Source organism: Heteronotia binoei, chromosome 14, assembly GCF_032191835.1.
Source record: "Heteronotia binoei isolate CCM8104 ecotype False Entrance Well chromosome 14, APGP_CSIRO_Hbin_v1, whole genome shotgun sequence".
In the NCBI taxonomy this organism is placed as follows: domain Eukaryota; kingdom Metazoa; phylum Chordata; class Lepidosauria; order Squamata; family Gekkonidae; genus Heteronotia; species Heteronotia binoei.
In genome coordinates, this window is record NC_083236.1 from 27,578,214 (window position 1) to 27,605,563 (window position 27,350).

Consider the following 27,350-nt stretch of genomic DNA (forward strand, 5'->3'; position numbering starts at 1 on the left):
GAGATTGCAAAGGAATACCAGGATCGCTATGCAGAGGCAATGAATAGCAAGCCTGGGCAGTTTTACGAGAAAGATGTCTTTTGCAAAGCTGTATCAAAGGAGCACCATCTAGTGGCCAGCACTTTTGTTACCTGCAGCCTGTCCTCTGCACAGCCAAGAAAAGGGCCCATCAGGGTGCATTTTAATGAGTAGACGTAGAACAAATTGATTCCACTGTCAGATTCAAGTATCCAGACCAGTATGAAAAGCAGTGAAAGTGGGTGATGACACAGCAACTCCTTCCCTGCACTTCTGTTAGTGCTTTTCAGCTAAGATTGCCAACAGAACTGGGGGGAAATGTCCAATCCCTTTATAGGAGGTTTAAATTGTGGAAATGTGCAGCTGGAGCTTGTCCTGGGATGGAGGTAAAAAAAGTTACAATTCAGCCTCTGTAAAAGGGACTGAGTTTTGGTTTTTGTCTTTGCACCAGGCAACTGGCAACCCTAGATAGCAGATTTGTTCAGTCACACAGTCAAGTCCGACTCTTTGTGACCCCATGGACAAAGTCACGCCAGGCCCTCCTGTCTTCCACCATCCTCCAAAGTCTGCTCAAATTCGTGTTTGTTACATCAGTAACGCTGTCCAATCATCTCCTCTTTTGCCGTCCCCTTCTTTTCCCTTCTGTCTTTCCCAGCATCAGGATCTTCTCCAGTGAGTGCTCCCTTCTCATTTGGTGGCCAAAGTATTTGAGCTTCAGCTTCAGCATCTGACCTTCCAGGGAACAGTCTGGGTTGATTTCCCTTAGGACTGACTGATTTGATCTTTTTGCAGTCCAAGGGACTCAAGTTTCTTCTCCAGCATCACAGCTCAAAAGCATCTATTCTTCTGCGCTCGGCCTTCCTTATGGTCCAGCTCTCACAGCCATACGTTACTACTGGGAATACCATCGCTTTGACTATTTTGTTGGCAGGGTGATGTCTCTGTATTTTATTATACTGCCCAAGTTCGCCATAGCTGTCCTCCCAAGGAGCAAACGTCTTTTAATTTCATGGCTACAGTCACCATCTGCAGTGATTTTGGATCCCAGAAATGTGAAGTCTGTCACTACAAATAACAGATCCTGCACCATATTTATGGTTACCAACTGGTCTGGAGAATAAATGTCCTGTCCCACCAACAGAGACTTAATGGGATATTATGTGACTTAACTCCATCCCATGAAAAATTTCCACTGCCCATCTCCACACATGAAGCTTCTATTAAAGGGACAGGATGTTTTTTCTCCAGGTCTGTTGGTAACCTAAACTTCCACACACCACAAGGAATTGCACCACATATGAATGTGTATAGTTGCAGTCCTGTGGCTTTAAGAGACAGGCTATTCACCACACAAAAACATTCTGAAAGAACAGAGCAATTAACTGAGAGCTAATACTAAACACCAAATATCGTTAAACTGTGGTTACCTCCCATATTCAGTCTACCTGTCGCGTAGTTTATTTTACTGATTTTACTTCATTCATACTGAACTTTCTTAACAATGGGAACCCAAAGCAGCTTACACCATTCTCCTCCATCTTATACTCCTAACTGTTTTGTAAGGTAAGTTTGACGGAGAGTATGACTGTCCCACAGTCACCCAGCACACTTCCATGACAGAGTGAGGATTCTCACCAGTCTCTCAGATCATAGTCTGGCATTCTAACCACTGTACCACATTGGCTCCCTCTCTACCACAAGCAGGCATGCAAATAAGTCTTAGAGGAAGCCACTGATTGTGTGGGCCAACTGACTTCAGATTTTGATTTTTCTGCAGTGAGGGGTGTCAAATGTACGGCCTATGGGCTGCATCTGGCCCCCCACAGGGCTCAAACCCTTCCCCCAAACAACCTCCTTCTGCTTCCTTTCCAGGGCTGCTGCAGCAGAGCCTTAGATTGCTTTCCCCCCAGTTCTCTGTGGCTTTTTGCTTCCTGTTTCCTGCCTCTTGCCTCCCCCCCCCCCAATTTTCTCTCTCTCACACACACACAGGCACACAGAGAGAGCTCCATGGCTACTTTGAGCTGAAGAGATACAAAGACAAGCCTACCTCTGCCTCTCTTTCTCTTTCTCACACACTGCTTGCTTCTCCTCTTTTGGGGATGAAACAGGAGGAGGAGCAAGGGAGGGGAGAGAAAGAGAGAGAGAAAGTAGGGGATCAGGAAGGACCTTCTACTGGCTGCCACCTCTCTGGTAAGGGTCTCTATGGGAGGGCGCGGAGCACCCACGCAACCCCTGTGTCTTCCCTATTAGCAAGTACCTTTAAACTGTGACCAAAGAGATGTGAAGACTCAAGCAGTTTAACAACAAGTTTATTATAAGTGCCCTAGAACAAGTGGGCAGTAAAACATTTAGTGCCACAATGAATAAAGAAATACTGGTGCAAAGAAGTAAAAGCCCTAACATGTGTAACTAAACATTCCCTTTCTATAATTTCAAATGGACTCTCTCCTTGATGAGGGAACCCTCTGCCTTCTCTCCAGAATGCAGACTCTCCAGAGAGAACAACCCTGTCTGTAGCTTGGCCTTTTTATGCTTTCCTCCCATGTCCCACCACTCTGGGCAAACTTTCCCTCCAAAACTGCTTTCACCAAATCAGAGGGACAGAAGGGATCCTGGGAGACATAAGTTCTGTAGCTACTCCTATGCAGGCTTCCCTGGAGTCTGTAGGCCTCACTAAGCCTACGATCATCAGAGAAAGAGAGAGAGCGCAACATTGCACTTCCATGGCAGATTTAAGACCACCAATATTTTATTCCAGGTATAAATAAGCCTTTGTGTGCAAACATACATCTTCTTGGGAGGGAGGGATGCAGGGTGGGTGGGTGGAAGGATGGATTCTTCTGACAAGTAAATGTACATTGAGAAAATTATTTTGGCCTATTCTAAAACGTATTTTTAATGGATTTCTCTGTTTCTATCTGGATTTATTTTCTTTTTTTAAAAACCTGATAAAGAATTGGTCCTTATATCTTGCAGAGTGGAGTGATTTCAGATGCCAAATGATAATAGCACACATTGGTAGTGAGACAGGAAAACTAGTTCTCAGTTCAGTCCAGGAGGATGCATTGTCTTGAGGGTCATTATCAACTGCAATTCAGTTTTCTAATCTCCTTTTGAAATTCCTTTGTCATCTTAGGTCAACTACTCTCAGGTCATCAACTGAACGTTGTGGTTTCTAAAGTCAGACTTATGTCCACTTATTCTTTGCATCCTCCTGGACTTCATTCTCCTGGATGGAATTGAGAACTAGGTTTCTTGTCTCGTTACCAAAACTGGTATCTCCATGTCTACTAACTTTCTGCATATCACACCTAATCAAATCAAGGCTGCTATTGTCATCCACCTGATATTGCCTTTCGGCATCTAAAATTACCTTTATCAATTTTATATCTTCAGTTTGGCATGCCCAGCCCAACAAAGTGACATTTATTTCAGATTTGGCCCTCATAACAAATGAGTTCAACATCTTTGCCCTAAACCTTAGGGCCAATACTCCAGAAATGGCAACTCGACTAACAAATACAATGAAGTTCCACTTTACAAGAAAAACATGCAGTATTTCACAGACTGAAAGAGATATGCTCTGGTATTGTGTCACTCTCTGGTCTTTCACTGAGAATTTTGATTCTGTTTTTGCAATGTTCTTTTTTCATTCTTCCTACTGTTTACAACCTATCACGAGATGCTGGAGGCCATATTGTTATTGACACTAAGGAAGTTGTGGTTTTATGTTTTTCCAAAGCACAAAACTATTTTGGTCAAATCATTTCACAGATGCATCTCCTATGTCAGGAATGGTCTCCTGGAAATCTAGAGCCTGAACACTCAAGGATCAGTACTTTAAAAAATTTCTGCCCTGGAACAGACAGATATAATACTGAAGAACGTACACAGAACACATTGTACTTCCACTGAGCAGCCATTGCCATCCTACAGAGGACTGCCTAGCCCTGAAGATACTTCAAGGTGTTTTGCGAAGGGTAGAAAGGATCCTGTAGGTCAGCTTAGAGGAGAATTCTGAAAAGTTTCTGGCTCAACATTAGGAAGAATTTCCTGACTGTTAGAGAGATTCCTCAGTGGAACAGGCTTTCTCGGAAGGTGGTGGGCTCTCCTTCCCTGGAGGTTTTAAAACAGAGGCTAGATGGACATCTGACAGCAATGAAGATCCTGTGAATTTAGGAGGAGGTGTTTGTGAGTTTCCTGCATTGTGCAGGGGGTTGGACTAGAAGACCCTATAGGTCCCTTCCAACTCTATGATTCTATGTCCTCAGAGCTTATTGGTTCTCTGTTGGACTATCAGAGCTTGTTTGCAAGTCAAGAAAGAGCTACTTAAATCAGTGCACTCTCCTTGTAGTTTTGACTGCTGTGTTCAGCTTCCCCTGCCCTGACATATGAACATCTATGAACATACGAAGCTGCCTTATACTGAATCAGATCCTCAGTCCATCAAAGTCAGTATTGTCTACTCAGACTGGCAGTGGCTCTCCAGGGTCTCAAACTAAGGTTTTTCACACCTATTTGCCTGGACCCTTTTAGTTGGAGATGCCAGGGATTGAACCTGGGACCTTCTGCTTACCAAGCAGATGCTCTACCACTGAGCCACCATCCCTCCCCTGACGTTAAGATAGGAAGGGTTTGCTCCAACTTCAAGCCTTACTACCTTAAGTTCAGTGGCTTACATTATTCGCCTTTCCTCCAACTTGGGTCTCCCTGCACCCCCACCCCAACTTGGGTCTCATGTTAAGATTTGTATGTGAAGTTCCCCTTGGACCTGGTCTCAGGCAAAACCAAACCATGTTTTTCCCCAGTTCAAAGGGTAATTGTTAAACTGACTGGGGAGGCACATCTGAGAGCTAGTATGGTCAAGTCATTAAGTGTCAGACTAGTATCTGGGAGACCCAGGTTCAAATCCTCACTTGCTTGGGTGACCTTGGTCAAGTCACATGCTCTCAGCCTAACCTACCTCACAAGAGTTGTTGGGTGGATAAAATGAAGGAGAGGTGAACAATGTAAGCCACTTTGAGTCCTCATTGGGGAGAAAAGTGGGGTATAAATGAATCAAGTAAAAAAAATAAATCTGTGTGACACTCCACTGCCACTCTGGCAAGGGATGCAGAGTTAAGCTCTGTGTTCAAAATGGCATAGGGAAACTCACTGCCATACTCATTCTTGAGTCCTCCCTTTCCATGATGAACTGGTGCAATATTCAATCCCAGCTTGGCAGAGAAAGGGGAAATGAAGGCAAAGGGGGACTGGTTGCGGGGGGGAGGGCTCCTACCAACATCTGCACTTTTGCACAAATACAACAGGAAAAGAGAAGGGGGCGCTACAGCAGTGCATGAACCAATGGTGGCAGGGGCACAATAGCAGTCATTTGCAAATGGATTTTTCTATGTGGCCAAGACAATCCAGGAGGCAAAGGACACCTTTCATGCAATATTAGCACAATATCTGATGGTATATCAATCCTGACATAACAGAATCTTAGCAAATGCAGATCTTCCCATCAGGAAACCATCCTCTGCTAGATTTCTCTGTGTCAGGATGAAGGCATACCAGCAAAAGTCAGCGATAGCATATACAGAAGGCAGAATGTGTTCTTGACATCCCCCTAGAATTGTAACCCTACGGGTGTATTTGTGCACGAGGAAAGGAGGAATCTGCAGGTGCCAAAAGAAAAAGGTCTGTGAGTCGTAATACAGACGCATTTCTCCGCCTGCTCAAAAGTCAAGTGTTCCCAGGGAGCTGGATAACTGGCGCATTGTGCTCCCGCCTCCGGCCCATATGCTGGATGCAGAGTTAAAGGGCTTCATTTTCTCATCCCCGTCTGAGCTCTTGAAAGGCCACCCTGGGGTAGCCATGGAACAAAGCAATATCCAAGCACATCCAGCCCTGCCCACGTCTGAACAGCTCTGCACTGGGAAGCAATTCAAAGGCAACTGGAATGAGCTCATTTGCTTTTGCTCAGATGGAGGGGCCAGCAGATCCTTGCTCGAGTGCCACTGTAACCTCTGCGAGTCCCTTAGCAAGCTTGGGCATCTGAGGTCTCCCAGGTTTTCAGCACTGAGCCCAGGCAGCAGTTAAGATTCAGTCTAATCCCTAGCATAGATTCTCCAGGGGAAAAAAATGCATCCTTCGCACTGGACTCCCTTTGACTGCTCTCCATCATATCTTATGCATCTCCATCATATCAATGCAATCTTATGCATGTCCATCCAGAAGTAAATCCAAATGTGAGGGCCAATGCAGCATAGTCATTAGAGTGGGGTATAAAAGAATCAAATAAAAAAAAATGTGTGTGACACTCCACTGCTAAGAGTATGTGAGAGCAGGGCCAGATCTAGGGAGGGGGACATTGGGGGGTGCTTGTCCCGGGCGCCGACGGGGGGGCGGCGCGCCAAATTACGTATGGAGCCCATTGTATTCTATGGGACCATGATAGAATGGCCCATAAGGGGGCATCATTTTTTAATTTTGCCCCCTCTCAAAAAACATGTAGATCCAGTCCTGTCTGAGAGACCCAGGTTTGAATCCCTACCAAGCCAGAGAACTTGCTTGGACCAGTCACATGCATTCAACCTAACCTCCCCATAGGACTGTTGCGAGGATAAAATTAAGGAGAAGAAAAAGCCACTTTGGATCTTTAGTGGGGAGAAAAGCAGGGTGTAAATGAAGCAGATAAGCAGTAACTGTGCTTAAGACTGCAACCTATGACACACAAAAGTATAAAACATCACAGTATACAAAATCTAACAGTAAATTGACTGGGCCTTGGGTTGCTAGTGACTGTGCTAAAAGCCAGGCCACTCAAGAGACTCTACATAAGAGGGGCACTCCCCAGATATGCAGAAAAACAGGACTTTGTAAACTAATAGGAGAGGGAATGGCCTCATGAAGAAAGAGAATGTTCCAGAATAAATGCAGAATAAATCTTTCTCTGCCCAGACTTAAAATGGGCACGGTAAAGCTGCTGTGCCAATTAGCTGCTACAAAGTGCAAATGAGAGGCTGTTCACTTCATGGAGGGGATGGCAAATAAGTTCTATTTTGTGGTTTTGCAATCTGTCTCAAAAGGGAGCATTGAGCCACATAAAGAGCCAATTCCTTGAAGCTTGGTGGGTGGCTGGAAAATAAATACCACTGTAGAATTATGGAAATCAGAAGAGCATTGGAAAAGCCTTGCTGGAGCAAACCAGAGGCCCTGTTTCTTCTAGCAGCCAATCAGATGCCTCTCAGAAGACAACAAACAGAGAGTGAAAGCAGGAGACACACACACACACTGCATCTCCTTCCCCTCCATCCCATAACTGGTATTCATCATCATGGCTAATAGCCATTTCATGAATCTTTCCTCCATGAATGTGTCACATCTCCCTTTTAAAGCCATCTATGTTAAAGGCCATCACAGCATCTTGTGGCAATAGATTCCATATTGACTGTCCTGAATCTGATGCCCAACAACTTCATTGGGTACTCCTGAGTTTGTGCATTCTGGAAGAGGTAGGAAAAATGTCTTCTCTTTACCACACCACTTTTATAAAACCCCTGCTTTGTTGCCTTTTTCTCCCATGCTGAAAAGCTTCAATCTCCTTTCCTCAAAAGGAGGATTTTCCAACCCTTTGCTTGCCCTCTTCCTGTTCAAGATGAGATGTCTGGAACAGACCCTTGCAAATGCAGCCAGGGCATAGCTGTAAACAAGTTATTACAAGACAAGCTGTTCTATTTCCCATCAGAAACAATATTTTCATTGAGGTGTCGACCATGACCACAAGTTTCCTGGTCAGTCATCACAACTTCAGATCCTATCCATGAATATGTAAAGTTAAGTGTGCATAATTTTGCAGCTTTTACCTTGTGTTCACTGTTTCTGCCTATCTCCTCTGTTTGCAAAGTTCTTTCTGTGCTTTCCGAAGTCTGCCTGGGTCTTCCACAAGCCTGAAAACGCTGCTGTCATTCACTGACTTGGCCACTTCATCCTTCATTCCCCATTTTAGATAATTTGTTAAATTAAACACCACAAGTCCCAATCCCAGTCATGGGGGAAGGATTCCAATGCTTCTTACCCTCCATTACCAGAACTGTCCATTTACACCTACTCTCTGATTATCCCATAAGCGCTATATTACTCATGAGTGTTTCAATGGAGGAATCAGGCAAAATCATCCAGAAAATCCAAGTATACAATAAATTGGGTCCAAATCTTCTGTGAATAGAGCAGACTCCAGAAAGTAATTGTAGTGCTTTTTCCTTCTCTAGCAACTTTCTATATCAGTTGAAAACTATGTCTGCTACTGAAAGCTGAGGGACCCTCTAGAGCTGCAGGAAGACGAGGTGTGTGTGGCCAAAATAGTCCCCACCCTGAGCATGAACTTTTGTGCACAACCTGCCCCACTTACACAAGATTAGGGGAGTCCATTTTAGTCCATTCCCCCTTCTTGCTGTAGCCCTCTATTGTTCTGGATTATCAGTAATGAGTTTTCAAGGGTATCCTAGAGCAATAGGAAGGTGTTAATGGCGTCTGCAAATTTGCTAGCTACTTAAACTACCGGATTGCCCATATCCATATGCTTCTTAACACTCAAATAACTATAAGTTGATAGGCAGAATCTTCCTTTGCAGAAGCCATGCCATTTCTTCCTTAAGCAAGGCTTGTTCTCCCCTGCTCTATATTTACTCATACTTTCCACCAGTTGACCTAGAACAGACATTAGGGTAAATGGTCTGCAATCTCCTAGCTCTCTTTTAAGCTCTCCCTTAACTGACTTTTGCAAGTCAGTTAAGGAGGCATATTTTAGTGATAAGCTGTTTATTAGGATTAGATCAGCAAATCCATATTTAAGAACCCACAGGTTTAAGCTGTCTGGTGACTTCATATTTTGTAATTCATAAATTATTCCTAGATCTTTATCTCTTACCACTCCTCCCTGAAAACAGCAGTTCTGTCACATGTATCTAACATTTTTCACACTGAAGACCAACACAAGCAATTCATTCCATTTCTCCACACTCTCAGACACAAAGATCCTTTAGCAATCAGAGAATCATAGAGTTGGAAGGGTCCATACAGGCCATCATGTACAGCCCCCTGCGCCATGCAAGATCAACCTAATGTATCCCATACAAGTGTTTGTCCAGCTGCTGTTGGAAGAATGCTATGAGAAAGAGCTCATCACATCCTTACGCACCCCGGAAGGTATAGTATCTTTTACTTCTTTGTCACCTAACCCCCAAACGGCCTCCCTAGCTGACACATTTAAATATAATTTATTGTTTGTCTTCATATTTTTAGCAACATACATCTCAATTTTTTTTCTTCCTATATCATCAACATATTTCCCCCAATTTTGGCTCCTTTTTGTTCTCCTCACTCAGACAGGACTTCTATTTTAGTGGAAGCCGTCTCACTTTTTCTGTGAAGTTTAAAGAGATTTGAACCTTTTTAATTACCGGTACCTTTTGTCTTATCCCTTTTTTATATAAGTTTTTCTTTTTTAAAAAAATAAAGCCCATTCAAGCTTTTTGAGCAGTTTCCACTTATATATTGGGCTGGATTTAATTGCATGTTTGGCCCCAAAGCACTTGGCCTTGAGCACCACTCACAATTAAATTCGAGCCCGCCTCCTCATATATTGCCTCCCTGGTTAACAGTACCAAGGTACAGTCAGTTATGCTACCTAGAAATCTCGAAGTTTTGCCTTGTTGACGTGACCTGAGGCTGAGGGTAGTTGAAATTATAGCTTTTCTTCTTTGGCTGCCCCTGTGATTTCTTTCTCTGACTCAAGTTCACCATGTTGTTGTTTATGAGGGTAATCCGATATTTCCAGTAACTTATTGGGCCTGATTATTTTCCCATACAACCATTCTGTGGATTCATGGTGATTCTTAAGGATTTATTTTTCTCAAACCTTCTAGTTTAGTGAATCCTGGTCCATAACCTGGATAGCCCCAGCTAGCCAGATCTCATCAGATCTTGGAAGCTAAGCAGGGTTGACCCTAGTTAGTAGTTTGATGGGAGACCACCAAGGAACACAGGCAGGCAATGGGAAACCACCTCTGTGATATCTTGCCTTTAAAACTCTATGGGAGGGGTGGCCAACGGTAGCTCTCCAGATGTTTTTTTTGCCTACAACTCTCATCAGCCCCAGCCAGCATGGCCAATGGCCGGGGCTGATGGGAGTTGTAGGCAAAAAAACATCTGGAGAACTACCATTGGCCACCCCTGCTCTATGAGATCACTTTAAGTCAGCTGCAACAATGGCAATAACAAAAAAAAGTCCCTCTGATATACAAAGCAACACCACTGGGGTCATATTGCAGAGTCTTCTATCTTTCCAAACTTGCATTTAATCATCAGGCGGCATCAGGGGCCCAATGAGCTACAAGTATGTGAGTCAGTGCAGTGTAGCGGTTAGAGTGGCAGACTAGGATCTGGGAGATCAAAATTCAAATTCTCACTCCACCATGAAAAATTACAGGGTACCCTTGGGCCAGTCACACACTCTCAGCCTAACCTACCTGCTGTGATGAGGATAAAACGGAGAATGATGTAAATTGCTCTGGGCTTTTTTTGAGCAGGGCTTTTTTTGAGCAGGAACACACAGGAATGCAGTTCTGAGTGGCTTGGCACCAGAGGGTGTGGCCTAGTATGCAAATGAGTTCCTGTTGGGCCTTTTCTACAAAAAAAGCCCTGTGTGAAACAATGATGTCAGGGGTGTGGCCTAATATGCAAATTAGTTCCTGCATCCTGCTGGGCTTCTCCAAATCCCTCCCCCCGCTTTGGGGTATAAATGAAGTAAATAAATAAGGATGTGGCATCAGATTAATGTAATCAGAGGAGAAGGGAACAGAGTCTCTGAACTTGTCTGTACTAAAGAAGACTCCTCCCCAGTGCTGGGTGACCTTGCTTTGCCATCCTGCTGTTCCACCTCAAAGGGACTCTTTTAATGCACTTCAACCATTCATCGTTCCAGAAATGAAATGGTAGCTCTGTAGGCGTTCTGGACCCAACAGGTGGGACCTTGGGAGGAGCCATGGCTCAGTGGTAGAGCATCTCTTGGCAATGCAGAAGGTCCAAGGTTCTCTCCCCAGCATCTCCAGTTAGAATGACAAGGAGTAAACGATTTGATATCTGCCTAAGAAGCTGGAGAGCCACTGCTAGGCTGAGTGCTACGTGGGCTAACTCCCATCTTAGCTTGGGGGCTTCTAGCATTTCAATACCCACACCTGTACTTTGCATCCTTGTACTTCACCTGTCCTTGGCTTGCATATTTTGGTCTCCTTTTACAACTGTCATTCCTTGCCGTATCCTCATTGCCAAGTTCTAACCCGTTCCCATTTAAATGAGCTGGAACATTTACACCAGCATCCATTAGGGAAAATCATCTTGAACTGAAGGCTCCCCAGATTTTGTCTCCTGGCAGTAACTTTTAAAATATGCAGTCTATATAACATTTCTTTTTTTGCATGCTATATGCACAAAATAAGTTTTCTCTTTTTGCACACAGCTATGAAAACAGCAAAACTTTAAGGCTTCAGAAGTATTGTTTGGAAATACATGTCCTGCCCCTTTTTTTCTCCAAAAAAGGTCCCACATTCAGTTCAGATGGGTTGCAAAAGGTAGCAAAAGAGTCATGAGGAGCTGTGAAATTTCCATGTAGCAAAGAGTCATGAGGAGCTGTGAAATTTCCTAGAAAGAGCAACAAACACTACAGGAAGAGTCCCAAGAACAGCAAGGGGGTTGGAGGAGAGAAAATGGAAAGCATAGAGGGGACAGTGTGGCACCAGGGAAAGGGTGGGAGAGAGTAAAAGGAAAGCAGTGTTTAGACTTGTCACAAACTATGTGAGCATATAAAAGTCCCCTGGATCGGATCCAGGGTCCCTCTAGTCTGCAGTCCTCCCCCTATACACACAGCTAGATGCAACCTGGAAGCCTCCAAAGCAAGACAAGTCTCCCTCTGTTGTTTGCTCCTGTCATCTGGGATTCAGAGGAAGGCTGCTTGTGAACACCGTGGTTCCATCAAGCTACCATGGGTAATACCACTGTTGATCTACCCTCCACCCAAATTGATTGGATCCTTTCTCAAGTTCTCTGGGCCAGCAGCAACCCCGCCACTTTGTAGCAGTGAATTCCACAAGTGCATTATGCACTGGGTGAAGTCCCCCCCCTCCCCTTTGTCTGCCCTGAACCTGCTGCCCGGTTGATTTCCTTGGCTGAGCCCAAATTCCATTTCGTAATCCACATCATGTGCAATTGCTTAACTAGTATATGCTTGTGGCATCAAAATCCCAGACATCAAAAACAGAGAACTCAAAGGACACCCCTCCCTTTCACCCACAAAACCACAACGTTTTGTGCAATGATTGCCAGGACCTGAAAACTCTCAAATGCAGCAAGAGCGTCAATCACCTCCTGCTGTGTTTTAACAGGCTGATGGTGCAAGTTGGTGTCGTTGTTCAGAGTGTAGGACTAGGATCTGGGAGACCCCAGTTCCGACCACTACTCTGCCATGGAAGTTTGGCAAGTGAACCTGGGCCAACTGTATGCTCGCAGACTAACCTACCTCACAAGGTTGTTGTGAGGGTAGAATGGAGAGAATGATGTAAGCCATTTTGGCCACCGCTTAGGAAAATGGCAGGGCATAAATGAAGTAAAGAAAAGAAAGAAAGAAAATACCAACAAATACAGGTTATAAACCATTGGGAAGGTCTCTTGCTCTTGCCCAAGAAAGGAACTCTCTATTGCAACTCCAGTTCATTTCATCAAGATAATTTTCTTTGCCCCCAGAGTGGCACTGAGGTGCCCGCACAGAGCTGGCTCAAGGGGTTTTGTTGCACCAAATAAAATATACATATCGCTTCCTGGGTCCAATGTCCATATTGTAGGGGGCCAGATTCCAGATGAGTTTGGACAAGGAGGGCAGCGCCACGCTGGGAATGGGAAAGGATGCCAGTCACACCACCCTCTGTGCGAGGCATAGCTGGCACACAGCACAGCCCTTGGGATGCCACTTTGTCCTCCTTCACTGTGCCAGCCCAAGCGAAGAAAACCGGCCTTGAACCCCCCCCCCCTCCCAGAAAGGCCACCTGTGAGTTCTTTGGGCACCGCAAGTACCACAAGCGAAGCCCTGACGCCGACTGGAGGTCGCCAGGACGCCCCCTTCCCCGTGCCTACTCTGGGCTGCAACCTACGGCACCCAAAGAAGCCCAGCACGAGGTGCCAACTGCCAGGGTCACCCGCGCAGGAAGACCCACTCACGAGAAGTGAGCTGGCAGCAGCGGGCGATGCCTCCCTCCAGGGCCAGAGAGGGAGCTGGGCTGCCCGCGTAGCCCTTTAGGCGGTGCCCGCCGGCCGATGCCACGCTCCTTTCTTTCCACGCCAGCAGCAAGTTTGGAGCGCTCCAGGGAAAGGTGCTGCCGCTCCAAGCAGCCGGGACGTTTGCCGGACGCCCCGCAAGGTCCCGTGCCAGGCTGGGCAAGGGATCCCAGGGGCCGGGGGTGCCCTCTTGGTGCCAGGCATGGGCTCGACTCGGCTGCTGCTGCCGCCTCCCTTGGCATTCCTAGCCCTGCCAGGCCCTTGGCGGGGCAGGGGAAGGAGCCGGCTGCCCCCTTTCTCCGCGCCCGGAAGTGCAGGCGGCTCACCTTGGCCGGAAAGCTACTCACCATGGCCGCCTCTCCGGGGTGCCCCGCCGGCCTTTCCCCCCTAGCGGCATCGCGGGTCTCCGGCGGCGCCCTCCATGCGTGGCTCCGCTCTGCAGACAGTTGCCCAGCTGAGCTTTCCTCCCCCTCCCCGCACCCCGGCGAGCCAGCCAAGCGCCGTGTAACCCGAGCCCCGCCCGCCCCCTCGGCTAATCCCCCTCCCTCCAGGCCGGCCTTGGCTGGGGGGCCTTCGCAGGCTGCTCGGACAACCGACGCCCGGCGGCGCCTTCCTTGCTGCCCCCCGTCGCGCCGGGCCTCGGCTGCGCCCCTCGCCCTGCCCAGTCCGGCCCAGCCCTTCTCGCTCGACTGGAGGGCTCTACCGGAGGGTCAAAGGCAGCTCGAGGAGGCAAAATTTAGCTCTTGCTTGACGTGCCCGGAGTTTTGCGTTTGTGGGAGGAAGAAAAGTAAGAGACGGACTCGCAGGTGGATCCACCTTGGGGAGAAAGGCAGGCTATAAATGAACCCTCGATAAATCGCCACATGAAAAATGCTTAGGGCCCAGCCGGGGTCCTTTTGACCACGTGCGCTCTGATAATTCCTTGCTAAAATTTTAGATTTCCGCAGTAATGAAATTCGCTGCATTGATGTTTTTAAAAGTGTGCGTTATGTAACACCGGCCTGGGAGTTCCGAAAACATGGGATAAGGAGAAATCTTCAGGTATGCACCTGGTGAGGAAAAACCTACTGCCGAAAATTTCACATAACGTGCAGTTTTAAGTTCAATGCAGGGAATTTCACTACTGTGGAATTGCCTTAGGTTTACAATTAGGGGCCTGATTCGGCTCAGGCTTTTCTGACCTGAAACGCCTCCCCAGGAACTGAAATGCCTTCAGAAGCCAGTCTGAGATAGTGGTGGGCATGTTGGACTCAGGTCTAGGTGTCCCGGCAGGTTCAAATTCCTACTCTGCCATGCAAGCTTGCTGGGTGACTGTGGGTCGCTTACTGTCTCCCAGCCTAACCTACCTCACAGTGTTGTGAAGATAAAATGGCAAAGGAAGAATAATGCAAGGCTACTTTAAGTTCCCTTTGCGATGAAAAGTGAGGCATGAAATAAGCAAGTAGAAAGCCAGTCTTCTTTTACTCACATGTAGGTTTCTCCAAAGGAGCCAATGGGTACGTTCACACACACTAAACAAGGTGCTTTGCAACTGGATTTTTACTGTGTGAGAACAGCAGGATCCATTTGCAAACAGTTGCCATGTCAAAGCAGCCAATAGCTGCTCTCTAGGAAAACAGCACGGGGGAGGTGTGGCAAGCACCATCTGCCCACTGGCACAGTACTGCCATGCTCCTGAGGCAACCCTGTAAACTAGGGTTACCAGGTCAGTGTTGGAAAATACCTGGAGACTTTGGGGGTGGAGCTGGGAAAGGGTGGGGTTTGGGGAGTGGAGGGGTCTCAGCATGGTACAATGTCATAGAGTCCACCCTTCAAAGCAGCCATTTTCTCCAGGGGAGCTGCCACTGGAGATTAATTGTAAAAGCGGGAGATCCCCAGGCCTCATCTGGAGGGTGGAGACCCTATTTAAACAATGTAGTGTCTAGTTAAGTTCTCAGGCCAGGATTTGAAGGCCAGCATCCAGACTGATGAAGAGTTCTGTGGAACTCAAAAGCTTGCACACTGTGTTGTGCTATATTTGGTCAGTCTTTTCATGAAAGGTATTACATGGCTTTTGTTTTGGGATTTGCTCCAGTCTGCTTTTTGAAAAACAGCTGTCAGCCACACAACGCTCCAGGAATTTCCCCTGCATGAACCCTGTTGAAAGGAACCACGTTATCTGCGGCAAGGCCTTTGAGTTCAGCAGGCCTTGCCTCAGAGAGCTTCCCAGCCCAACCGCCAAACTGCAACCGGCAAACAATCCCCTTCTTGTAATCCAGAGCATCTCCCACCACCCATGCCCACCCCTTCCCTGGGATTCCACAGTCACCCCTTTGCCCCTAATAAATAGCTAACATCTGGTTACATTGAGAAATCCAGAGGGAATGTCCAAAATTAAGGGAAGGGGGGGGGAGGCATCTCTGTGTTTTGGGAGGGAACTATAAAGGAAATGCCTCTTCCAAGCCATGGCACCATTGCCACAATCCTTTGCTGAGATACAAGCCCTTTTTCCTCTTGGAGAGGAAGTAATTTAATGTGGCAAATTCCTCCACCCCCTCACTTAATTGTTTCCAGTGGCTGGGGTCCAAAGGACACAGAGAGGTCACCCAGCAGCCAGGCAATGGGAAAAGGAAGGGGGCGGGAGAGATGCAGGTGGGTCACCGAGTTTCCAGTAAAGTTTTCAGACATGAGGGAAGCTATTCTGGCCTGCATAGTCCTGGTATGAGCCGCCAGTCCCAAACTGAGAGGGTAGGCTTTATTTTCCTACTTGGGGTCCCTGCTAGCTAAAACTGACATCTCAGGATGGTGTAAGTCTGGGAACTGGGAGCGCTGGTCTGTCACTGATGCTTGCTGGGTAACCTTGGGCCTCTCTGAGCCTCTCACAGGATTGTTGTGAAGATAAAGTGGAGAAGAGGAAAGAATGCTCTATACCTCTTTGGGTCCCCAGTGGGGAGAAAACTTGGCATGGTGCATTTGGGGAGGGAAGGAGCCTCAGCAAGTTATAATGCCATACAGACCACCCTCCGAAGCAGCTGCTTTCTTCAGAGGAATGGATTATAACAGTGGGAGATCTCCAGCTGCTGCCTGGAGGTTGGCAACACTATTGCCAGGGTGCAGCTCCTCTCTCTCAAATTCTTTATTTTCTGTGAAAATTAGGCACTTCCTCTCCTGCTTTACATAAATATTGGAAGAAGTGCAAACCCCCAGGTGTCGCTTGGCCTTATGCAAGCCCAAATTTTCATAGCTCATCCAGATACACTTGATTTCCATACTTCAGGCAACACTGCCCCAAGTAATACTCAGGTGTGCAACACTGGCTGTGCCTTCATACATACTAAATGCAGTCTCAGTCCACTTCAGCAACCGTTTTGCAAGTAGAATTTTGTCATTTCACACAGTAAAATCCGGTTGCAAAGTGGATTGAAAGTATGTTCTTTAGTGTGTGTGAAAGCTGAGAGGCAGGTAGACTTAAACCTCTCTGCTTTGGCCAAATCTGAGAGGCTGGGCTTTTTGTAGCTTTGGGGAGGGGGAGCAGGATTTGTATCCCTCCAGAGAAAAAGGCTAAATGCCTCCTGCCCCCTCCCAGCACCACTGCCTAAATCTTCCAATCAAGTTGCTTATTAGCTTTGGAACATACTAACACCTTGATTAACCGCCTCAAATCTACCCTAGCCCTCAGTTTACCTCCATTAACGTTTCTCCTTCCCACATAAGACCTTGGAGCCAAACTCATGAATTCTGAGGCTCTGACTTCCATACTGGTCACCCTGACACACTGTCGGATGTTAGAAGAAAATCCACTCTTAGCTCCTTAAACTAGGTCTGAGCTTCAGGATCCTGAGGTTCCTGGCTTAATCCCAGGACAAGCCCTCAATTACATTATGGGGAAGATAAACTGTGCTACTTTCCTCTCCACCCACCCATTAAGGAAACCCCCCGCCCCTGTACTTCTGCCCTTGCTACTCCTGGTAGCTACCATCTTCAGATCAGAGTTTTGTCTTTATTTCATTTTACTTCATTTATCCCTTTCATTTCTCTCCAATGAAGACCCGAGAGGACATATAACATTCACTGTTCCATTTTATCCTCACAGCTACCTTGTGAGTTAGGTTAGGCTGAGTGTGTGTGACTGACCCAAGGTCACCCAACTGGCTTAAGGTGAAGTAGTGGGGAATCAAGTAGATGGTGGCTCAGTGGTAGAGCATCTGCTTGGTAAGCAGAAGGTCCCAGGTTCAATCCCTGGCATCTCCAAAAAAGGGTCCAGGCAAATAGGTGTGAAAAACCTCAGCTTGAGACCCTGGAGAGCCGCTGCCAGTCTGAGAAGACAATACTGACTTTGATGGACCAAGGGTCTGATTCAGTATAAGGCAGCTTCATATGTTCATACATTGTTCTCCAGATTAGAGCCTTCTGCTCTTAATCACTACACCAAGCTGGTTCCCCGGTGCTGGGACAAGTGTGACAGGAGAAGTTGAGGCAGAACTGGTTCACTAATTCAAGAACATAGTGGATCCATAGTGTTCTCCTGCCTCCTAATTTTAAGAGTACCTCCACTTTCATGTGCCTGTTTTTCTGCAACTATGAAAAGGCCACTCCCTTCCTTGTATTTGCCTTCCCAAGATCTGCTCTGCTTGACAGCAGAGTCGCTGTTCCTTCAGACCTTTACAACTTTTGAAACTTCTGGAGCTGTAGAGAGTCAGGGGGCATTGCCTAGCCAAGAGGAGTGGGACTACCTGTGTGAGCCCTTAAGCCAGAAAAGACACAGAACTGACAAAGTAGGGGGTCCTGTGGGGTTGGTCACCAGGCTTAAATACCAGGGACTGGGCTTTTGTGAAGCCAGGGTTTTTAAAATGGGGCACTGCCATGGATGGTAACAATACCTGTGATCTTAACATGAGCTTCAGATGCAAGGTGGCGAATTGCCGTTTTGTCTAGACAGAGCTTCTGTTCTGATCATGGGATTCCAAAGCTCTGGCTGTCCTGTTAATGCTGATGCCAATGTGCCCTGTGAAGGAAAGAGGGTACAACTGCCACACCCTCAACAGCTGAAACTCCAAATCGGTCCACCACTGGTAGGCTCATTTTAAAGAAACATTTCTGGCGTCCCAACATAGGAACGTGCAGGGTGGGCAAATAAATGCCTCTGCTCCTGATGCCACCTCACTCTTTCCATGCATTTCTGGGGGACATGGATGACTTCCAACAGGGTCTTTTGGAGCAGCAAATGAAAGTGGGGTGGTTTTTTTTTTAGCCCCAAGGGGTAAGATTGCCAACTTTGACTAGTGATGTTCCTGGATATTTAGGTGTGGTTCCATCTAGGGAGAAGAGGGAGCTCAGTGGATTCGCTTTCTTCACTCTGTGGAATGTATGGATCAACTGAGCACATGCAGGAGATGTTTTCAGCAGCTCATTTATAGACAAAGATTTTGAGCTCCCCCCCCCACCCTGTCTCAGACAGATTTTTTTAAAAAGTGGAAAAAATGTTCCCCTTCCTGACTGTAAACCATCTTTGCCCCCTGCTGAGCAGCTTTTCGTGCTCACTGGGAGGTTGCATTAATGCGAAGGGCTATCCAGGGATAGAAGGGCAGCTTGAATATAGCCAGATGCTGGCTGGCTCACTGGACCAGAGTCTGGGGGACTGTGTTTTGCTAGGCGGCTCCAGAATTAGGGCACGCTCCTCTCCTTTGACTGGCTTGTTTTTCCGGCAGCTTGACTTTCCGATTCACAATGTTGGGCTTGTGACAAAACATCTCCAGTCTTTAAGGAAATCTATCGGAAGGTATAAGGAAGTCAAATGTGATGATTTTGCACGGCAGATTAAGAACATGAGAGGAGCCTTGCTGAATCGGATCAGTGCTCCATTTTGCTAGAATCCTGTCTCACACAGTGGCCCATCATTCAACCAATACCAAGCCCTTCCCCTGATATTGCTTCCTGGTATGAGAATTCAAAGGTTGACTGCTTCTGGAAGTGGAGGTTCCCTTCAGTCACCATGGCTAGCAGCCACTGATGGATCTATCCTCCATGAATCTATCGAATCCCCTTTTAAAGCTGTCTATGCCTGTGGTCTGTGTCTGTGCTCAGAGAGCCCCATGGCACAGAGTGGTAAGCTGTAGTACTGCAGTCCAAGCTCTGCTCATGACCTGAGTTCAATCCCTGCGGAAGCTGAGTTCAGGTAGCCGGCTCAAGATTGACTCAACCTTCCATTCTTCCGAGATCAATAAAAAGAGTACCCAGCTTGCTGGGGATAAAATGTAGATGACTGGGGAAGGCAATGTCAAACCACCCTGTAAAAACTCTGCTGTGAAAACGTGATGTGAAAACGTCACCCCAGAGTCAGAAACAACTGGTGCTGTGCAGGGAACTACCTTTACCTTTTACTGCCTGAAGCAGCAAATTTGATATTTTAATCACTCACTGTGTAAAAAAAAAGTATTTCCTTTTGTCCATCCTGAATCTACTGCCTATCAACTTCATTGGATGCCCCTGAGAGCCAGTTTGGTGTAGTGGTTAAGTGTGCGGACTCTTATCTGGGAGAACCGGGTTTGATTCCCCACTCCTCCACTTGCAGCTGCTGGAATGGCCTTGAGTCAGCCATAGCTCTGGCAGAGGTTGTTCTTGAAAGGGCAGCTGCTGTGAGAGCCCTCTCCAGCCCCACCCACCTCACAGGGTGTCTGTTGTGGGGGAGGAAGGTAAAGGAGATTGTGAGCCACTCTGAGACTCTTCGGAGTGGAGGGTGGGATATAAATCCAATATCTTGAATTCTAGTATTTTGGAGGGAGAAAAAGTTCTCTTTATCAAGTCTTGTCTTCACCCCATGCATAACGTTATAAATCTCTATCACGTCGCTCTTAGTTGTCTGTCTAAACTGAGACGTCCCAGACTCTTCAGCCTTTCTTCATAGGGCTGGTGCACCAACTCCCTAATCATCTTTTTTGCCTTCTGTACTTTTCCCAGCTCTGCAATGTCCTTTTGGATTCAGTGACCAGAACTGTACACAGTATTCCAAATGAGTTTGCACCATTGATCTATACAGGGGCATTGTAATATCAGCCATTATAATATTGCATTGTTTGGCTAACTTCTCAAAGCCTCAGTCCAGATGGCAGAAGGACAGTCCACACACTCATTCATTCTGAGTGGAGCCACTCCTTCTCTTTCCCCATCCTACCAAAGGATAGAGGTTGCAAGACAGGGTGGGGTGGGGTGTGGCCTGATATGCCACTGAAAGTCTTTCAGAATGGGCTCATCAGTGGTCAGCATGCTCATGGAGAACAAATCTGATTTGCCGAGGTGCATTTTCCTGTGTGTTGGGAAGATAGACTATGATGACTCATTTTCAATTTCTAACCAGCCTCAGGCAGGGTTCCTCTGAATACCTATTGAGTCATCTGCAGGTCATGGTATCCACCTCAGGGTTGCACTGTGGGAGGAGAGAAGATATATGTCTGAAACACTTATCTCTCTCTCATTTTATCTGGTAAGCTAGGTGTGCCAGCAAGATGGCTGCAGTTCTAGATGGTTACATTCAGATATGGATCGAATCTATCATTTGACTGGTGAGGAGGAGAAGGAGATTGGATTTATACCCTTCCCTTGGAGCCTCAGAGCGACTTACAATCTCCCCTCCCCACAACAGACATCCTGTGAGGAGGTGGGGCTGAGAGAGCTCTGAGAGAACTGCTCTTGAGAGAACAGCTCTGATACTCTAACCAGTGGCTATACGTGGAAGAATGAGGAATCAAACCCAGTTCTCCCAGATTAGAGTCTGCTGCTCTTAACCACTACATTGTATTGGCTCCAAGCAGGACAATGTCCCTTGAAGAAGACCAGAGCAATATTTAGAGTGCACCTCTTGGATCAATGATCCCCAACATGGTGCTTGGGGGTGCCAGTCCAATCATCAAAAAGGGGGGTGCAAATGGGTAGCCGGACCAAGAAAATTGACAAGAGACATTAAAGGTAAAGGTAGTCGCCTGTGCAAGCACCAGTCATTTCTGACTCTGGGGTGAGGTTCACGTTTTCATGGCAGACTTTTTACGGGGTGGTTTGCCATTGCCTTCCCCAGTCACCTACACTTTCCCCCCAGCAAGCCAGGTACTCATTTTACTGACCTTGGAAGGATGGAAGGCTGAGTCAACCTGAACCAGCTTTCTCTGGGATCGAACTCAGGTCATGAGCAGAGGGCTCCGACTGCAGTACAGTACTGCAGCTTTACCACTCTGCGCCACGGGGCTCTTCATGAGACATTATGCACCAGGAAAAAGGCAATTCAAAACTGGCTTCCAGAAAACGATTGGGGCAACAGTGGTCTCAAAAGAAATGGGGAAGACAGAGGAGGGAAATACCTGAAGTGAGAGCAAAAAAAGCATGTGGCAATCAGGGGATAAATCAAAGGATTAGGTGTCTAGAACCAATAAAAAATAACGCAGGCGGAAAAGCTCAGAAAATGACTGTCTGGGGACCACGGTATCAAAACAATGCACTTCTAACTATTGGCCTGGTGGTGGTGGTGGCAGCAGAGAGTAGTCCTAGTTGTGCTGTGGGATGGTAGACTAATTTAGCTCACTACGGTAGCAACTTGAGACATGGGCCAGCTGAGTAAATTCCATATCTCTGTGTTAGAAACAGGAGCCTAAAAGGACCATTTCAAGGGACTAAACATCTTTTAAATGCCTTCCCTCCATTGGAAATAATAAAGGATGGGGGCACCTTCTTTGGGGGCTCATAGAATTGGACCCCCTGGTCCAATCCTTTTGAAACTTGGAGGGTCTTTTAAGGAGAAGTATTGAATGCTATGCTGCAAATATGGTCCCTCTACCTCAAAAAACAGCCCCCCAGAGCCCCAGATACCCCAGAGCCCCCCAGAGCCCCACGGGTCAATTCTCTATTGTGCCCTGTGGGAATCGGTTTCCATGGGGAGTGATGGTGTGTGCAGCGGATATTCCACCCCACCCCCCCAGCTGCTTTCTGATGACCCTGAAGCGGGGGCGGGGGGGGAAGGACCATTTTGCCTCATTTTACCATTACTTTAGTGTCGGAGTATGGCATTGAACTAGAGACAGGCTGTCTGCTTCTCCAGGGTTCCTTTAGTAGGGTTTGCCCAAAAGGAAGAACTTTAGGAGGAGTTTAACAGCATTCTCTTCTTGTTCCCACTCCTTTCAGGAACCTCTTCCTGGTAGTCTTAGGTGAGGTTTGGCCCTTCCTCCCTAGTTCTCTCAGGGGGTCACCTTTTAAAGGACTGCCTGGGGGTGGGACAACCCTGGCCTCACCCATTCCCTCTATCCTGGGGAATGGGTCAATGGGAGTGGCAGGTTGAAGGTTCAATATTCAGCGGCCTGTGTGGCTTCCCATTTGCCTTAACCTTCCTAAATGGGAAGCCTTCTAGGGCTTCTCCTTTGGCCCCTGCTGGCCTAAGGAGGTTACTGAAGCCTGTTTCTTGCCATGCCCTTCCAAAGAAGCCTTTGCACAACAGATGAGGAACAGGCCATTGCTTGTGGTGCGTTCTCCTCTGCCACCCTTGTTGCCTCGTGCCTCCAAGACTGGCTCTTGGAGGCTGGTTGCTGGCTGGGCCCTGCCTTTCTGGCATCTCTGGGTGTCATGGCGACCTGGGAAGGGAAGTGCTCCTGCAGCATCACATAGGGCTTCTGCAGTCCTCCTTGGATGCTTCCCTTGGCATGATCTGGAGGCCACCTTCTCCTCAGAGTAGGGTTGCAAGGTCTCCCCCCCCCCTCAGTCCACCAGCAGGGGATGGGGGGTGGGGCTTGGGTAGCCAGATCCAGGTTGGGAAACTGCTGGAGATTTAGGGATGGAACCTGGAGAGAGCAGAGACCTCAGTAGGTTGCAATGCCATAGATTTCACCCTCCAAGGCATCCATTTTCTCCAGGGGGAGTGACCTCTTTAGTCTGGAGATGAGCTGTAATTCCAGGGGATCTCCAGGAGGCTGGCATTCCTACCCCACAGGTAAGTGCCGGGGCAGGAGGTGTAACCCTGGAAAGTCAGAGCCAAGTGGCCCCTGCATTTCTGCTTGGACTGCCAGAGGCCCTCCAACGCAGCAGCCTCACCAGGAACATTCCTGGGGAGTTATACAGCCAATTCATTCCTGGTTCCTGAGCATTACATGTTACAGCCTTTACTGGATTCTCATCAGAATTGGTACCAGGGTATTTTTTTTAAAGCAGGAACGCAGAGGAACGCAGTTCCGACTGGCTTGGTGTCAGGGTGTGTGGCCTAATATGCAAATGAGTTCCTGCTGGGCTTTTCCTACCAAAAAAGCCCTGTGTGAAACAATGGTGGCATCAGGGGGTGTGGCCTAATGTGCAAATGAGTTCCTGCTGGGCTTTTTCTACCAAAAAAGCCGATTGGTACTATTCTCTATCAATTTGGGCCAGTCAGTGGAGCCACCACTTCAAAAAGGATATCCTGTCCTGCTATGTTTACCAATTTCATTGAGGAAATCAGCAAAGGAGCAGCTTTGCTGGTGACTCAGGTCAGGAGTAGCCATAAATGACTCAGTTGAAAGGAAGCTACAGAATCCACTTGTTGCTCATTTATTTTTTCTAAACCACACAGTTATCGGTGAATCTGAATGGCACAGCTGTTAGTGGAAAGCAACCAAGAGTCCCTCAGACAACTGATCTGCTACTTTCCTGCTAAGCCTCAAGCATTAGGGTGAGCTCCTGGATCATCAGGAACTGAGTCCCACTTTTGGAGGTTTGAAGAGGGGATTTGAAGATTTGCATGGCTGGCTGGCAGGTCTCAAAGATAATGCTAGAGCTTTGTCCAAAGGGGCAGGCTATTTTGAGTCAGAGCAGGATCAGAGAGGAAAAGGAGGGCACCACAGAATGTAAAGAAAGGGGGACAAGGTGGTCCAGAAGCCAGTACCTCTTCCACAGGTTGCAGTGCTCTCAGGCTTCCTGGCTAGCAAATCTGGATCTCCATTGGGTGCTCTTCAGATCAGAGTACAGTTGTTTTAGGAAGAATCAGCAGCCAAATTTATACTTATGATAATGATTGTGTACTTCTGTTCTTTATGTAACATCTATTCTTTAAGATTTGGGAAAAACCCTTATATTCTATATGCCTTTAACATCAATAAAATTCTTTTGGAATTTTTTTTTTTAAAAATAACAATTGTGTGCTGTCGTGGAGACCCCTGGACCATGCAGTTTTCAAGGCAAGAGGTGGTTTGCCACGGCCTGTCTCTGCATGGCAACCCCAGTCTTCTTTGGTGGTCTCCCATCCAAGTATTACAGTCAACCCTGCTTAGCTTTTGAGCTCTAATAAGACTGGGCTTGGCTGACTATCGAGCTGTAAGCCAAATTATTGATGGGTTATTATTGCCAGCAGGTCAAAGGATCTTCTGTGCACCCAACCACACTGCAGCTGACTGTGTGTCTTTGTATAATGTATTACCTGTTTATTGTATGTATTAACCTGAGCCGCCTCAGTGGGGAGGGCGGGATATAAATCGAATAAAATGAAATGAAAACGAAGAACCACCTGCTCTCACTGCATTGTTTTCTATTTGTGCCATATTTACTCAAAAGGCAGACAAGCCTGATTTTCAGATGATCCCCCAATCAATTTTGTACACAATAAAATGACAGGAGATAAGCATAACTTGTATGTATAGTTAAGACAATCCCCTCTTTTTTGACAGCATACCTGCATTTTAGTAAATACTGTAATACCGCTTTCTGTGTTGTTTGACACACACTGATTAATACTTTGTGCTTTGTTTCAGATGTCTATCGTACTATTACATTATCAAAGATTTCAGGTTTTCACGGCTGGTAACATCATTAGGGTTTGTAGAATCTTTCGGGCTCAAGTGCCGTGTTCTACTGGAGAAAAACTTTCTCCAGTAGAACATGGCACTTGAGCCCGAAAGATTCTACAAACCCTAATACTATTACATTGCTTGTTAAGATGTCTAATACAGTTGACTTCATTGGCTTATGCTGTGAAATTTTGAGATGTGGTGCTGGAGAAGAATCTTGAGAGTCCCTTGGACTGCAAGAAGATCAGTTAGTCAGTCCTAAGGGAAATCAACCCAGACTGTTCCCTGGAAGGTCAGATGCTGAAGCTGAAGGACAAATACTTTGGCCACTAAATGAGAAGGGAGCACTCACTGGAGAAGATCCTGATGCTGGGAAAGACAGAAAGCAAAAGAAGAAGGGGACGGCAAAAGAGGAGATGGCTGGACAGCATTACTGATGTAACGGACACGAATTTGAGCAGACTTCGGAGGATGGTGGAATACAGGAGGGCCTGGCATGACTTTGTCCATGGGGTTGCAAAGAGTCGGACTCGACTGTGCGACTGAACAAGAACATGCTGTGTAATCCTTCTTGAGTCTCAGTGGGAAATGTGGGTGAGTAGATAGGTTGATTGATAAATGACAGATAAGTAGATGATAGAGATGACAGATAGACAGACAGACAGATAGATAGATGACAGACAGACATACAAGTTAAATAGATGACAGACAGGTAGATGAGAGAGAGGGGTGGGGAGATTGAAAGAGCCTAGGGTCACACAAGATGCTTCCATCTCTAGAACTAACATCCCTTCCCACTTTTGAGAATCCAGATGAGGTTCCTCCCCATCAGCTGTATTCTCATTTTTATGCAGGAACCACTCCATTAAAAATGCTTCTTTGTAGTGATTTTCTATAAAACAAGTGTGGTGTAGCAGCTGGACTTTTGGACTAAGACCACTGAGACCAATGTTCAGATCCCCTCTCTACTGTGGAAGCTCACTGGGTGACTTTGGACCCGTCACTCTATCTCAGCTTGACTTCCCTTACAGTGTTATTGTGGGGATAAAAAATGGAGGAAGGGAGAACCATGTTTGCCACTCTGAGGAAACAATGCACTAAATAAATACATTTTTGTGGCTTTTATTTCAGTTGACATTTTTCAGAGGTGAACTAGGCAGCGTCTCAGGTGGCTTCTCTGTCGTGTATTTTTATCCCACCCTTCCTCTGGGAAGCCAGAGGTCATCTGTGCTTTCCTCAGCCTCTTATCTTCATGTTCACCCCATGAGGTAGGCTGATAGAGACAGAGAAACTGGCCCAACCAGTGCACTTCATGGCAGAGTGAGGATCTGAACACAGACCTCCCCAGCCTGCATTCTACATTCTAAGTGCTGCACTTTATTGGCTCTCACTGGTATGTTACTTCACTACCTGCCTGCTACTGCCTGCCCCAAAATGCTACAAGTGACATCCCCACATTTTGCTGTCAAGTTATGCCTCTGAAGTTTTTTTTCCTCCTAAAAACTAATCTGCTTCTGGCAAAAGAACAACCCCTCTTCTTCCATACAGCAGCAGCAGCAGCAGCAGCAGACAGCAGTGGCATGTTTTATGGGGAAAGGGATGGGTGGATCAAGGTTTCTCAGCAACTGGGACAGACAAGACCTGTTGGCAAGGAGAGCTGGAATGTAACCCTCCCAATAATGAGAAAAGTTTTTATGGAGGCAGGATGTTGTCGCACTCTCTTCTCTGTCCAGAGTTGGCAACCCTAGGGGGGAACAGAAGCAGAGACTCTGAGCCCCTGATGCCCGCCACCCCAAATTTTGTAATGGTGCAGAAAGACACACCATGAGAGCCAGCAGAGATATTTTGCCTCCAAATGGCTTGAGTCTGGCAAGAATGTGTTTTTGGTTGCCAAACTGAAATTCAAGCACCTGCCTTGGAGCCAGAGCATAGCTGTGGTGGTGCACATTTTCAGGATCTGGGTTTAGGCACAGAGGGTGGGAGTGGCCAAAATCCGGCACTACATGTAAGCCCCAAGAATTAGTTGCTCTGTGGAACAGAGGTTAGCAGCAGATCTTTGTTGGGGGGCTAAAACAGATTTTCTGGGATCTCATCACCTTGTATAAAGTCTTTTGGGAAACTACTTATATGAGAAGTTAATTAGGGGGGAATTAAATCTAGTATAATTGGCACTGTTGCTGTAATTATATTGTTATTGCAAGCATTGTGATGCCATTTTAGCTGCAGGTTGCCGTCTGGTTATCAGGTCCAATCAGTTGG

At 46.8% G+C, this 27,350-nt stretch overlaps 1 protein-coding gene across 1 annotated transcript in view; it reads right to left on the reverse strand.

Annotated features, from left to right (window-relative positions):
• Nucleotides 1-13,782, reverse strand: part of PLEKHG4 (pleckstrin homology and RhoGEF domain containing G4) — an 87,381-nt gene extending 73,599 nt beyond the window's left edge. Inside the window, exon 1 of the mRNA XM_060253778.1 lies at nucleotides 13,677-13,782. Coding sequence (XP_060109761.1) covers nucleotides 13,677-13,679 — 3 coding nt within the window. The 5' untranslated portion in view covers nucleotides 13,680-13,782. The remainder of the gene's footprint in view (nucleotides 1-13,676) is intronic.
• Between the last annotated feature and the right edge of the window lie 13,568 nt (nucleotides 13,783-27,350).